The 15,112-nt window shown below is 40.2% G+C and overlaps 1 protein-coding gene across 2 annotated transcripts in view; it reads right to left on the bottom strand.

Moving 5' to 3' along the window:
* Positions 1–220: 220 nt before the first annotated feature.
* tmem245 (transmembrane protein 245) overlaps positions 221–15,112 on the bottom strand; it is an 85,870-nt gene continuing 70,978 nt past the window's right edge. For both annotated transcript variants that reach the window (XM_055657760.1, XM_055657768.1), the window contains 4 exons: positions 12,566–12,666; positions 10,050–10,224; positions 6,543–6,737; positions 221–4,265 (listed from right to left, as the gene is read on the bottom strand). In XM_055657760.1, coding sequence (XP_055513735.1) covers positions 4,220–4,265; positions 6,543–6,737; positions 10,050–10,224; positions 12,566–12,666 — 517 coding nt within the window. In that variant the 3' untranslated portion in view covers positions 221–4,219. The remainder of the gene's footprint in view (positions 4,266–6,542; positions 6,738–10,049; positions 10,225–12,565; positions 12,667–15,112) is intronic.

Below are 15,112 nucleotides of genomic sequence, written 5' to 3'. Positions count from 1 at the left end.
AAGGTTATGGTTTAATTACAATGGCCTCGGTGATAAAAGCATAAATGATCGCACTTTACCAATAGATAGATATAGATATGCCATTTATTGTCACTATACATGTACAGTGAAACTGAAAGTTGCTCGTACTCAGTGCATACATACAATTTAGCACAAAAAACAAGAAACAAAAAAACAAAAAACAGAAGGGAGAAGGGGGGGGGGGGGGGGGGTGGGGGATAGGTGCACAATTTCTGCGGCGCTACATACATATATACATATATACAGATGGAAGTCCGGGTGTTGGGCAGTGAAGTCAGTGCATGTGTGAATTTGAATTAATAGTAGTTATAATTCTCGGAAAGCAACTATTTCTGAGTCTATTTGTCCTGGATTTGATGCACCTATAGCGCCTTACAGAGGCGATATGAATATGTTTGCATTTCAAGGCCAATGTATTCCTATGCCACAATACCAAATTAAGGTATTGGACAAAACATCCTAAAGGCAATGTCATAATTGTTAAAATTGTTTCTGAAACTTAAATTATTAAAATGGAAAATAATTCATCAGGTTAACTGTGAATTGCTGCTTTGGATATTTTCCAGCACCAGCCTTTTCACAAAATAGTCTGGTTGTCTTGTTTCAGGATTAATACCAGTCTCTAAAAGCCGGGGTTCATCAAAACAATTTATCATAATGTCAAGTAATTCCATTACTTGCTAAAATAAAAGATTGTTAGCACAAGGCAAGAACAAATGTGCCAGTTAAACTACAATATTTAATAAAAAGCATGTAAATGATTGGAATTGTGTTTGAAAAGTGCAAAGCTTTGACTAAAAAATGATGGCATGAATTGTACTGACAAGGTTGGTATTTATTCCATTTATAACTTGAAAATGAATATAGAATATCAAACAGTACAGCATGGGACCAGGCTCTTGGCATCATGTTCGGCTTGAACGTTGTAGGCATAAGTTAAACTAATCTCCTCTGCCTGACGTGATCCATATCCTACAAATCAATGTGCTATCTAAAAGCCTCTTAAATGCCAATGTCGTATTTGCCTTCATCACCATTCCTAGCAGTGTGTTCCAGGTACACAAAAAATCTCGTCCCGCATATTTCCGTTAAACTTTACCCCTCTCACCTTGAAGCTATGCCCTCCAGACTTTGATATTTCCACTCTGGGAAAAATATTCTGACTGTTTATTTTATATACTTCTATACGGTATCTCCTCAGTCCCTCATGCTCCAGAAAAATCAATAGTTTTCAGGATTCCCCAGCTGTGATTACCACAGCACTACCATTCAAAGAACTTGTGGGGAAAAAAACACCGTATTTCACCCTCAGCCTTCTTACAGAAGCCTCAGCACTTACCCTACAACTCAACACACAACCTCTCCCACATGGTAGCTCCACTGTGCCCTTGTTTCTTATTTACTGCGGTGCTGTTCAGTGAGCCAAACAATGGTTCTTTTTAACATTGTCCTGCCCCTGCTCTTTTCTACTTCTGGGCTGGAAACTGACCATCTCAGCAACTCTGTTTTTAAACGGTCTCATCACTGCTCTTCTCCCAGGCTGGAAACTAACTTTAAAACTAACAAGTCATCTTCAATTTCCCAAAGTCATTCCAATGTTGATTCTCTCACTGCATATTAGGTTAGGAAATTCTGTGATTATCATGAAAAAATGGATGCGTCACTCAGCCCTGTCTATCACCTCAAAACAGTGTCAAAGTATTGCAGAGATTATAAAGTAGTAACAAGGAAATGCTGATGCTGGTTTACCAAGGAAATGTTAGGGAAACTCAACGGGTTAAGCAGTATCCCTGGAGAACATGCAATGTGTTGTTTCGGGTCGACTGAAGAAGGGTCTCATCCTGAAACATCACTATATACGTTCTCCAGGGATGCTGCCTGAACCCCTGAATTACTCTTTCCAGCATTTCTTTCCAAAGATTATAAAGGTCCTTCAAAAATACTGTCCAAGCCACTTAAATATACTCAAACTTAAAAAATTACATTTATGTTTTATTTTTATATCTATTCAGTTAGACAGGTTTCAGATAGTCAAGTTGGCAAATAAGATAATTGAACAACAGGTTTGTTTTCTGTATAATAATGTTTAAGGGCATTAAAACAATGCAAAATCTGTACTCTAAATTTTACAACAAATACATTCCACAGGTTTGGACCAAGCAAAAATCAGCATCGATACACATTTGAGTTGATATTTTGCACTCATGGAATTCCTCAACAAGGATCCATTTACAGCTTTTATTTTATTTTGTATGTAGTTGTATTTAGTTTGCACGAGGAAATCTGTAAACAGATATGACAATTTACCTGAATGAAAACATTCAAAAGTTTCCAAGTACTTTTTCTTGACAGATTGCATACCATACAAGTCTTCATTAGAAGTTGGAACCATTTGGTAATCAATAAAATCGCCAGTATAAATGAGTTTATTTGCCTGTATCCTAACTACAGCATTTTAGAAGCAGTTGATAGTGATTGAAATTACCAAAAAAAAGAACCCTGTAGATTTTATGCATAACTAGGGTTATAAAAGCAAACAGAAAATAAGTGACTAACATATCTAAAATTATTTTTTTCCCGTTTCATAAATATACAGTTCTGTGTAATTTTCTCAATACAGCTTGTAACCATTAAGTACCCTGTAAGATGTCAACATTTATTAATTTAATTGATATCAGAATAATCAGATTCTCAGCTAAACATTGTCCTATTTTTATTCCCTCAGGATTAAAACTTTACAGGCAAAAAAACTGGCAATAGTCTGCATACCGTTGTAACATTTAACTAACCATTTATAAATATATTTTGCTTTTTTTTGCTGGTTAATTTTATCTCCTCCCATTCAATAGCCTCAAATTTAGTCTCTTGAAAATGAAACTCATGTCAGTGCATATTTTATCATCTGCACCTCCACTGAAGTGCTGGAATTGCAATTGAAATGAATAAGCATTCACACCCATTATTATCCTATTTAGCTGGCTAGAATATATTTGTTGGCTCTTTTCCAAATTCAAGGAAATGTGAATTCAAACTTTAAAGCTATAAATATTTAAATCAATGTACACTGACAAATATTTGAAGAGGGTAGCAGATATATATTCTGTTCCTTATCCCTCCATTGATCGGTTGTAATTTCTGGCGCTATTGAGGTCAGTCTGCCAACCAACCAACCATTAATCATCCATTTACTGAAGATTCTACCGCTCATTTTCTCACATGGGGCAATTTAGTGGCAAATTAACATACAAGTCCACATGATCACAGAGACAGACAGTAGTCAACATTGAACCTGGCCGTTCAAGTTGTGCCATGGAGTGTACAGCAAAAGCACAAGGGCAAATCCCATCTATAATGCCAATCTCAAAGTGCAGCCAAAATACCACAATATTACCGTCTCTTTCTTCTGTGCATCTTAGTTACCACCATTACTTATACCATCCCACTCACTTAAATTTACAATTACATAATAATGCAAATTAGATAATCTTAGCTTGAACTGAAGCACAACATAATCTCAGAACAACAGGAAGCATCCAACCTAGGAGTGGATATTTAAGGGAATTCATTCAAAATATCTCAAAAGAGAATGATTGAGTAAACATCATACTCAATTGTCCATTATTCAAGCGTTCCTCTAACACATAAATGTTGGTAGTTCATTTTTTGAAGGAGAAGGGTATTAGCTACATAGTTTCAAGGCAAAATCAGGCTACCTGCCAATACATGAAGCCTTTATAAACATTTATGGAAGAAACTAAACAAACTAGTACACTATGTTTACAATACATTAGCATCCTGTATAATATTCTATTTTTAAAATCACTAAAGATTGTGAGCAATTGCAACAAGCCCTTAGAAAGTATTAAAAGATAAAATAAAATAGCATTTCAACCTTTCTTGATATCAAAACTAGCAAGAGAACTGCAACGGTTAATTGTTTGGGTGAAAACTTAAGTTCAGGAGTTCCAAACTTTAACTCTGGACTGCATCCTTGCAAGTTACATTCATGTGCAAAGTAATGGAAAGGTAAATTCCTTATGCCCACCTAAGTGTGAATAATACATTGTTCTGTATATTGGAGCTAATGCGATATTCATCTTTGGAGCGCATAGGAAGGCCACAACTGTGTGATCTCAGTGCAGGAAAGCGATAGATAGACGAGCCCACGCTCCTCTCCGTAATAAAGAAACACAATCGGTTACTCAGTGGCAGGCTTAACTTCCTCAGTACTATCAGCAAAAGGCCTGAAATGTAAACAAACAAATAATGATCAACTAGAAAATGGACTTGCCAACATTGCCTAGCTGTTATTGTGAAAGTATCTTTACACATACAATTAAAAATATATATTTTTTAATCAAAGTAAGCAATTCCAAAATGTCAATTATTTACAAAGCTATATAATTCGGTAAAAAGATAGAAGAGTTACAAGAGACTGGAGATGCTGGAATCCGAGAGCAAGAAAGAACTCAGTGGGCCAGGCAGCACCAGAGGAAGGAAACGGACATGCACATTCAGGTCAGGACCCTTCATTTGGACTAAGAGTATAGGGGAGACAGAGAGGTGTGGATTCATGTGAGGGGTGATTGGTTAACATAGTACAGCACAGCCCCATCATGCTGAACATTATGCCGTTAAACTAATCTCCTCTGCCTGCATCTAGTCAGGTAGGGGAGGGAAGGGTGGAGATAGCGACAAAGACTGGGAAGGGTTGTGGAGACAGTAAAAGGATCATGGAATCTGATGAGTGGAACTGAATAAATGAGGGATGTCAGGTAGATGGGAATAGCAGGATAGAGAACCCTGTGGGAGGAATGTGTGGGTGATGAGATAGCAGAAAGTAGTTGGATAAGAGTTGGAGAATTTAAAAAGGGATTGTGCAAGAAGACTTGGGTAGATCATAAGGAGGGAGAAAGAGACAAAGGGGGAGTGGTTTACCTGGAACTGGAGATGTAATATTCATGCTACTGTGCTGTAAACTATCCAGGCGGGTTATGAGGTGCAGATGCTCCAGTTTGAGCTGCATCTCACCTGGGTAGTGGAGGAGGCTGAAGATAGACGTGTCTATGGAAGGGAATTAAAATAGCTTGCACTCTATGCTCTATGTGATCCTGGCAAACAAACTGCAGTTGCTTGACAAAGTGGTCACTTAATCTGTGCTTGGTCTCACAATACTGCACCATTGTGTATAAAAACACAGTGTCCTGGAGTAACTCAGCAGGCCAGACAGCATCTCTGGAGAACATGGATAGATGCCTTTTGGGGTCAGGTATATTTTAGGCTGAAAATATTCAATGCAGTATATAAATTTTTCGCACTGTTTTGGATTGACTCTAATCTTGCGCCATTCTGTTTTGCATTCGTCACTGTTTTGATGTATCAATTATGTACGCTGAGCTATGAACTTCATGCGAATCGGGAATGTCATTGCACCCTTGTATAAAGTAACAAATAGAAGTGGAGAACAGGGCTGAAATGATGGAGCGGAGGCAGGGTACGAAGGATGGTACATTTGGATGACGTGATGATAGTGCGGCAACTGTAATTCTTGAAAGGGCAAAAGGAGAATAAAATAGTTTGATTCCAGCGATCTGCAATATATTGAATATATCCATGAAACATATTGAGTGTAACTTGTAACTTGTCTTAATCCAGTTAATATGCCAAACCATTAAATCCACGTCCACAATAGACCTATACTGGATCATCTTCTTACTGGCTATATATGACAAGCACAGCAGGTCATGGATTCATGACAAGGTCGTTTGGAAAGTGGAGTTTTTAATCAGGACATTGGTTATCACTAGAAAAGTATATACTTGGATGCATTTAGATTTTCCAAACTGAATTCGTGCACAAAGAGCTATACTGGAAAAATAGCTTTCACTTTAAGTTAAGACTGGATTACAACAACAATATATTATTTAAGAAGGAACTGCAGATGCTGGAAAATCGAAGGTACACAAAAATGCTGGAGAAACTCAGCGGGTGCAGCAGCATTTATGGAGCGAAGGAAATAGGCAATGTTTCGGGTCTGAAGAAGGATTTCGGCCCAAAACGTTGCCTATTTCCTTCGCTCCATAGATGCTGCTGCACCCGCTGAGTTTCTCCAATATTTTTGTGTGCCTGCAACAACAATATAATTGGATAATGTTCAGAATCATCTTTAATGGGAACTGTTGCTGTACCTTTTTGCTAAGGTTTAGATGTAGGCCTGATAAGATACCCATTTTACTCACCATTACCCCTTTGTTCTAATGGATGTAGCACGCAGGACCCAAGCAAAGAACTATATTAAATCTTATAGAAAATTAGTGCCCCTTATCTCCCATTGAAATCAATTTAACCCCGGACACAACATTCAAATCAAGAATTAAAAATAAATAGTTAAATACTTATGAAATTTAAGCAACAATACTTAATAAATCTATATATTCTTAAATTCAAGTCTATTAAAATAGATGTAAGGATATTTTTATGGACACAGCTTAGAGAGAAGCCATGGGATCAATTGAACTTACCGATGTATTTGCAATGGCCAAGGAGTCTGGGAAGGAGTTGGTAAGCCAGTTGAAGGACTCATCAACATAGCAGTGTATATGTTGGAGGCAACTACAAGGATGCACAACAGTATAGGTCCAATGATTGCACCTTCTAGGCCAAGGTAGTAAGCTCCCCCTGCTACTGCCAAGCCAGTGAGATATGGATGACCACCCCTGTGGGAACAACCAAAGATAACATTTTAGGAGATTAAAATGCTAACATTTTAGTTTTAATGAAACATTTTAGCTTTTTTTTTAAATCTCAGTGATGGGAAGGTGGAAACAGGACTCTGATGAGTTGGGAAGAAGGGTGTGAACAAAAGCCTCAGTAAGTTTGAACAGAGAGTGGGAAGTAGAACCATGCGAGTCAAATGTCAGCCCATTAATATTTCTGAAAAATATTGAATCATAATTTTAATGTGTTCTTTAAATAATATGTCACCCCCTTACTTTTCAAGTTCAAGTTACATTTATTGTCACATGCACCAATTGGTACAGTGAGATTTGAGTTACCATACAGTAGCAATGTTACAAAATTTTGAGATTTTAAAAATCAAGTCTGCAATTTATCCCATCAGATAAAGCATAAAAAGTTTAATTTGACACCTAATTCACTTTGATATCTTCAGTATTAAAAAAGTTATGGCCATTTTCATACTCGCATCTTGTTCCCTATTGCTTTTCCATTGACTTAACACAAAAGCTGTGACCAAGGACAGTCAAAAGCCCATAACTTTCTTAAAAATTAGGAGAACTGAAAGAAATTTTCAGTTATTATTGATTGAAGCATTCTGAAACCAATAGAAAGTCGGAACAATTTTTCTGCAGCAGCTGGCAGGCCGAGACAATATATCTCGGACAGGCAGGAGAAAACTGCATTTTAATCCCACCCCCCCCCCCCCCCCCAAAGGCGCCAAAGCCGCGCACACGGCCAGTGGCAGAACTGCAACGCCGCTGAAGGTAAGTATTGTAACATACAGCCATATGAATAAAAAGAACACAATACACGACAGAATTTAACATGAACATCCCACACAGCGGAATCAACGTTTCCCACTGGGAGGGAAGGCAATAAAGTTCAGTCATCTTCCTCTTTGTTCACCTGTGGTCGGGGCCTTTGCGCCCTCCGCAGTTGCCGCTACGGGCGGCGCGTTGTTCACGCCGGGATGATCGGAGCTCCAGCATCGGAACGGAAGAACACTCTCAGCGGCTCGGAGTTTCCGGATCGGCCACTTCTTATCGGAGACCGTAGCTTCCGAAGTCCACAGGCCAAGCTGGGCGGCGATTCAACACTGGCGACCCTCGGCAAAGGATCCCAGGACTCCGCGATGTTAGAGTCAGCGCCGCCCGCAGCTGGAAGCTCCGCAAACCACAGCTCCACGATGTTAAAGCAGCAGGCCCAACACTCCGGAGATTCAACAGGCGATCCCCGGTAAGGCATCGTCCCGCTCCGCGATGGAATTCAGTGCTGCTTCGCTGTTGAAGCTCTGGCCGGTCTCGGCAGGAAAGGCCGCGCTAATCCAGATGTAGGCCGCAAGGGGGGGAGGGGGGCGAAGATATGACTCAGAGAAAAGTCACATCTCTGACCAGGTAATGACTGGGAAACGGTTTCCTCTGTTCCCTTCTCCCTTCAAGAGGTCCCCCCTCAACCTTCTAAACTCCAGCAAGTACAGACCTAGTGCTGTCAAAAGCTCATCATATGCCAACCCACTTATTCCTCGTAATTCCTAATAATTCACGTAAACATCCTCTGGACCCTCTCCAGAGCCAGTACATCCTTCCTCAGATATAGGGCCCAAATGTGCTCACAGTACTCCAAATGCAGCAATAACCAGCACCTTATAGAGCCTCAACATTACATCTCTTAGCCTTGCATAAGCATTCTTGGAAGGATGTAATGAATTTGGCGATCTGAATTTGGCAAACAGGCAAGCTCAAATACAATAAATGGCAGAATATTGAGAAATGTAGCAGGAAAGAAAGACCTTGTGTTGGTATCCACAGATCCTTTAAGGACCAGATGAGTAAAAATCATACTTTCACTTATTAGCAGAAGCACTGAATAAACGTGCAGAAATGTTACGCTTAAATTACCCGAAGAGCTCTATCTAACTTTTGTTTAAATTAATCCAGTGAATTGGCCTCCACTGCCTTCTGTGGCAGAGAATTCAACAAATTCACAACTATGGGCGAAAAAGTTTTTTCTCATCTCAGTTTTAATTGGCCTCCCCTTTATTCTTAGACTGTGGCCCATGGTTCTGGACTCCCCTAACATTGGGAACATTTTTCCTGCATCTAGAAGATTCAGATTCAATTTTAATTGTCATTGTCAGTGTACAATCTAGCTTGTCCAGTCCTTTTTATAATGTTATATGTTTCTATAAGATCCCCTCTCATCCTTCTAAACTCCAGTGAATACAAGCCCAGTCTTTCCAATCTCTCCTCGTACGATAGTTCCGCCATCCCGGAGATTAACCTCATGAACCTACGCTGCGCTTCCTCAATAGCAAGGATGTCCTTCCTCAAATTAGGAGACCAAAACTGCACATAATACTCCAGATGTGGTCTCTGTGACCAGGGCCCTGTACAACTGCCGAAGGACCTCTACTACTATACTCAAATCCTCTTGTTACGAAGGCTAACATGCCATTAGCCTTCTTCACTGCCTGCTGTACCTGCACATTTACTTTCAGTGACTGGTGTACAAGGACACCCAGGTCCTGTTGCCCTTCCCCTTTTCCTAATCTGACACCATTGAGATAACAATTTGCCTCCTTGTTCCTGCCGCCAATGTGGATAACCTCACATTTATCTACATTATACTGCATCTGCTATGCATTTGCCCACTCACTCAACCTGTCCAAGTCACCCAGTAACCTCCTAGCATCCTCCTCGTAGTTCAGACTGCCACCTAGCTTTGTGTCATCTGCAAATTTGCTAGTGCTACTTTGAATTCCATCATCTAAATCATTAACATATATTGTAAATAGTTGCGGCCCCATCATCGAGCCTTGAGGCACTCCACTTGCCACCGCCTGCCATTCTGGCAGGGACCCGTTTATTCCTACTCTTTGTTTCCTGTCTGCCAACCAATTCTCTATCCACAGCAATACCCTACCCCCAATACCATGTGCGCTAATTTTGCCCACTAATTTGTGTGGGACCTTATCAAAGGCTTTCTAAAAGTCCAGATACACTACATCCACTGGCTCTCCTTCATCCATCATATCCTCACAAAATTCCGGAAGATTAGAAATGCAGGTTTTTCCCTTCATAAATCCATGCTGACTTGGACCAATCATTTTAGATGCATAGTCCTTTATTTAACAAGAAGGATACATCATTTTACCTACATCTCATTTTGAATGAAGAACGCCCAGAAAAACAGATGTGGTAACCAATAATAGTTCTTCAGAAACCTGTTACAATGCAACACCATTTTTGTGTCTTACAATTTCAAAATGTCACAACTCTTTTAACACTCACCCAGAAATATCAGAATAAATGGCTGTGTCCACAAAGTAGGTTGGCAGCAAATGGCAAACGAGGAGCAGGATGGCCATTAGGTTCTCCCCTTGTGTCAGCCAGAGATCTATCACTGCAGGCATTGCAGCCCAATAAGTTCCCAGAAACGGGACTGCCCCAAGAGTAGCCGCGAGTGCTGACAAAAAAGAAAACTTTTTTTTTTAAACAGAATAAAATCAACTTTCCCACTTCAAGTTGTAATCAAATGTGATCCATATCCCAAGGTTGATTATTATTCGTTGCAAAAGTGAAAAACGATAGATACCCAAGGCTTTAAGTAGTGAAAGCCTTTTTAACAGCAGACACTATTTTGAATGTTACAGATGTTTTAAAACTTACACTGCTACTGGTGCAGATGGTATGTCTCTACATAGGATTTGCAAAATGGACATCAATATGTTAATTAAAATGTATTCTTCTTGGGTTCAATGCGGCGAAATTCCAGCTGGTGATAAGAACGACTTCCACACTCACACTACAAGGGGGGGGGGGGGGGAGGGGGAAAGGGGGCAGGGGTCACCAGCAGACCCACAGTAGCTAGCAAATCCATCCTGCCGATCTACCAAACAGTTGTTCATATGTACGGCGGTACAGAGGTATTATCTGGGGATGACCTGTACTTTTCTAAGTTACCAACCTTTTGTGTTTAATGCATCCAAATTTAACCCCAAAATCACATTTCTAGAACTTACAATTTAGCACAATTTTTTTCTTATAAGCATAATCCATGTAACCTCCATATTACAACCATCAGAATATTAGAAATTCATCTCCATGTAATTCATAAATGGATGCCCGTTACTTAGTAAAATTTGATCTTATGAAATTTATGTAGAAAAAAAGACAATTTATTTTTCTTTCAATGCACTTTCCTTGGTACATGTGCATATGAACTGCAAATAATAATAATAATAATAATAATAATAATAATACATTTTATTTATGGGCGCCTTTCAAGAGTCTCAAGGACACCTTACAAAATTTAGCAAATAGAGTAAAAACATGTAAGCGGAATGAAATAAATAGTAAAGACATCACCAGTACACAAATTAAAGACAGGATTCAATCCAAAGACAAAAATCAAAAACACAATATGAAGAGAGAGCAGCGGCAGCTAAAGCGCACCAGCGTCCACTCTCCCTTTCGGCAGCCATCTTGGACACAGATTAAAATAATCATTTACACACAAAAAATCATCCCCCCACAATGGTCACCACTGTGGGGGAAGGCACAATGTCCAGTCCCCATCCCCAGTTCTCCCATAGTCAGGACTATTGAGGCCTCCACAGTTGCCTCTACGGAGGCCTGATGTTCCTGGTCGTTTTCGCCGGGTGGTGTTGCTCCAGCGTCGGGAGAGTCCTCACAGCGGCTGGGATGGTTGGAACGGCCGAATCCCTACCGGAGTCCGTGGCATTCCGAAGTCGACAGGGCCGCGTCGGTTGGTGCACCGAGGCTCCCGATGTTAAAGTCGGCGCCGCCACCCGCGGCTGGCCGCTCCACAGTCCCGCAGCTCGACGGTGTTGATCACGGCAGTCTCAGCATACCGGAGCTCCAGCGCAGCGACCCAGCGCGGCGACCCAGGCAAGGCATCGCCAGCTCCGCTCCGCGATAGCGCTCCAGTGCTGTGCCGCCACCGAAGCTGAAGGTGCTGGGCGGTCCCCGCCAGGAAAACGCCGCTCCACTCCCGCTGGAAGGCCGCAAGGACGGGTCGACGGTGCAGCCCGGGGAAAAAGCTGCCTCACCGACTAGGTAGGGACCTAGAATATAGTTTCCCCCTTCCCCCTCACATAAAAAAAAGTCAAATTCCCCAACAAACATAGGACAAAATTCACTAAAAACTAATTTAAAAAAAAGTGAATTGAACGGACAGCTGCTGTTCCCCAGGATATGGCTCCTCCTCTGATGCCACCACCCCCAATCATGGTAGTTGTTAGTTCAAATAATGAAATATGTATCCATTCTGGTAACATTCTTGTAATTAGACATGTTTCATTCAAGGTGGGTAGTTCCATTGGTTGGCAGGCAGGTTTTTTTCTAAACACCCTTTAACTCCTTAATAACTTTCAGGTGTTTTTTAGCTTCATAGGTTGCTTGCAACCTATTTCAATTTCGTAAGATCTCAATGTGGTATTTCTAAACAGACAAATCAGTCAAGGCGAAGTAATTGATATTTCCCATCTCTCCCACATTACTCAAATTCCAACTAAACTGAAAATACCAGTCACAAAAAGATTGTACTCATTCTAAGGAGTATCAATTTTTGGTTTATTTGGTGGCACATACAAATAATGTTATTACATTTGTCGGAGTCCACTAAAATTATTCTTACTATTCTTTGGCCCAGCCCTAACACTTGGAGCTGTTATTTTATAAAATAATTATTTACAAAGGCATATCCAAGCGTGTGAAAAACTACTGCAGAACTACAAACAGCCCACAAAATGGTAATTTTCAAAACTATCAAAAAACAAGCATACCTGATGGAATGAAGACAATATTGATTCCAAATACAGTATGAGTCAACCAAGTGTAAAGCCCATAAAAGGCAGCCATCTTGAGGGAAGCATCAAACACACCACTGTAGATGATATAGGATTATACATTATTTTGCTCAAAGTCAAATGAAGAAAGTAATTAAAATGTAATTCATAAACCTCTGTGATAACAATGTAAACACAAAATGTCATACTTCTTTTATACATTTCTAAATAGTTTTCAAAAACGACTATACCAGACAAATAGAATAATAGACTAGCAAGTTAATATTTCCCAGTTAGTATTGAGAAGCTTTAGCTTGAAGTCCTGTATATTACAATCCGGTGTAAAGTGTCCATCTTGGAGACCTATTGCAATTCTCTTTACTTGCATGTTGATGGCAGTTTCCAATATACAGCGATTAAAGCCTGACAACTTGCTTGTAAAACAGCTCCCTTCAATGGGTTGTATGTGTATGTGCCACATACACATGTGATTGTTTGTATGTACCGCATTAAACATATTTAAAGATGTGGTGATTTAGTTCCCATTACCCTACATTAGTTGTAATGATTGCACTGCCTGGATAAAATCAATGTCAAGTGTCATTTATAATTTTTTATTGCCAAATTTATTTTGTTTTGAACATTTATATTATAAAAAAATGAGTGTTAAATCAATTGACCTTTGCATGCACTAATTTTCGTCTAACAGTATCATCTGCATGGACTTAATTGGCAAAACTTAATTTGCTTGTTACCATTCTTTCATTACTTATGCACATTAGCCTGCATCTGCAGATGGTGTTGGGTGTATAGTCGGAAGTATATTTATACTTTATTTTTATGAATACATCAAATAAAGTTTGAAAATGGATACTGAAAAGCAATACTTAACTAAAAATGCAATAGGCATTTTTACACATCATTATAATGAAAGTTGACCATAAACAACAAAAATCACACAGCAAAAAAAAAAAAATGTAATTAGGAGGGCAGAAGTCAAAGAGCTGCAGAAAAGCTAGTTTAAGAAACCACACACTTTTATATTGACTAAATCCAAGAAATAAAGGTTTGCTTCTTCCATCCACCTAAATCTTCATAATGTTACTGGAAAACATAACTGCACTGTCCCCTTAGGTATTGGAAATGTGCTGTATTAAATCTAAATTTTGGGTTGCCCCCATTTTGCCCATCATAGGAAGATAAAAGAAAATCTCTAAATTTGTAAATTTAACAAAAAGAAACTGACAATTGTTCCAAACTGAGTTGTTCCTAAAAGAGCTGTTAGTCTGTAAAAAGAGTGAAAATTTATTAGGTTACTAAACATATGTGTCAATGATTGCAAAAGAGAAGTTAAGGCATGTAAAGCCAAGTTCTCATCTGTACAGTATCATTTCATACAATAGAAGACAAGGTGCAGTAATTCTGACAACCAATACTGATATATCAAATCGTAGATGAACTGTCACCTAATGAGAGCTATAAAAAAAGATCCATGCGAAACAAAATTATTAACTGCACTTTGAAATTGTGAACATTAATGTGCAATACCAAAGGTGTTTGCAGATGCACAGAATGCATGTCATATTGCATGGGGATGGATAGAAACTTGGCTTCATGGAAGGAAACAGAGGGTGATGGTGGAAGGTACACAAAAATGCTGGAGAAACTCAGCGGGTGAAACAGCATCTATGGAGCGAAGGAAATAGGTGACGTTTCGGGCCGAAACCCTTCTTCAGACTGATAGGGGGTGGGGGGGGGAAGAAGGAAGGAAAAAGGCAGGAGGAGGAGCCCGAGGGCGGGGGAATAGGAGGAGACAGCTTGAGGGTTAAGGAAGGGGAGGAGACAGCAAGGGCTAGCAAAATTGGGAGAATTCAATGTTCATGCCCTCTGGACGCAGGCTACCCAGGCGGAATATGAGGTGCTGTTCCTCCAATTTCCAGTGTTGCTCACTCTGGCAATGGAGGAGACCCAGGACAGGGAGGTCGGATTGGGAATGGGAGAGGGAGTTGAAGTGCTGAGCCACCGGGAGTTCAGGTAGGTTCTTGCGGACTGAGCGGAGGTGTTCGGCGAAACGATCGCTCAACCTCCGCTTAGTCTCACCGATGTAAATCAGCTGGCATCTAGAGCAGCGGATGCAGTAGATGAAGTTGGAGGAGATACAGGTGAACCTTTGTCGCACCTGGAACGACTGCTTGGGTCCTTGAATGGAGTCGATGGGGGAGGTAAAGGGAGGTGTTGCATTTCTTGCGGTTGCAATGGAAAGTGCCAGAGGAGGGGGTGGTACGGGAGGGAAGGGAAGAATTGACAAGGGAGTTGCGGATGGAGTGATGGTGGAAGGTTGCTTCTCGGACTGGAGGCCTGTAACTAGTGGTGTGCATCAGGGTTCAGTGCTGGGCATGTCAGTGTTGTTATCTATATCAATGATTGTGGTGGAAGATTGGAACCTTCACGTGGTCCGCCCTGTTTTGACAAATGCAATCAACACGGCATACACAATCAAATAAGATCAAATAGAGCAAGTTGTCCAACAATTTTAGGCTGTGC

This window comes from Leucoraja erinacea, chromosome 2 (assembly GCF_028641065.1).
Source record: "Leucoraja erinacea ecotype New England chromosome 2, Leri_hhj_1, whole genome shotgun sequence".
In the NCBI taxonomy this organism is placed as follows: Eukaryota; Metazoa; Chordata; class Chondrichthyes; order Rajiformes; family Rajidae; genus Leucoraja; species Leucoraja erinaceus.
The sequence above is the reverse complement of the archived record's forward strand: the minus strand, read 5'-3'. Positions and strand labels throughout refer to the sequence as shown.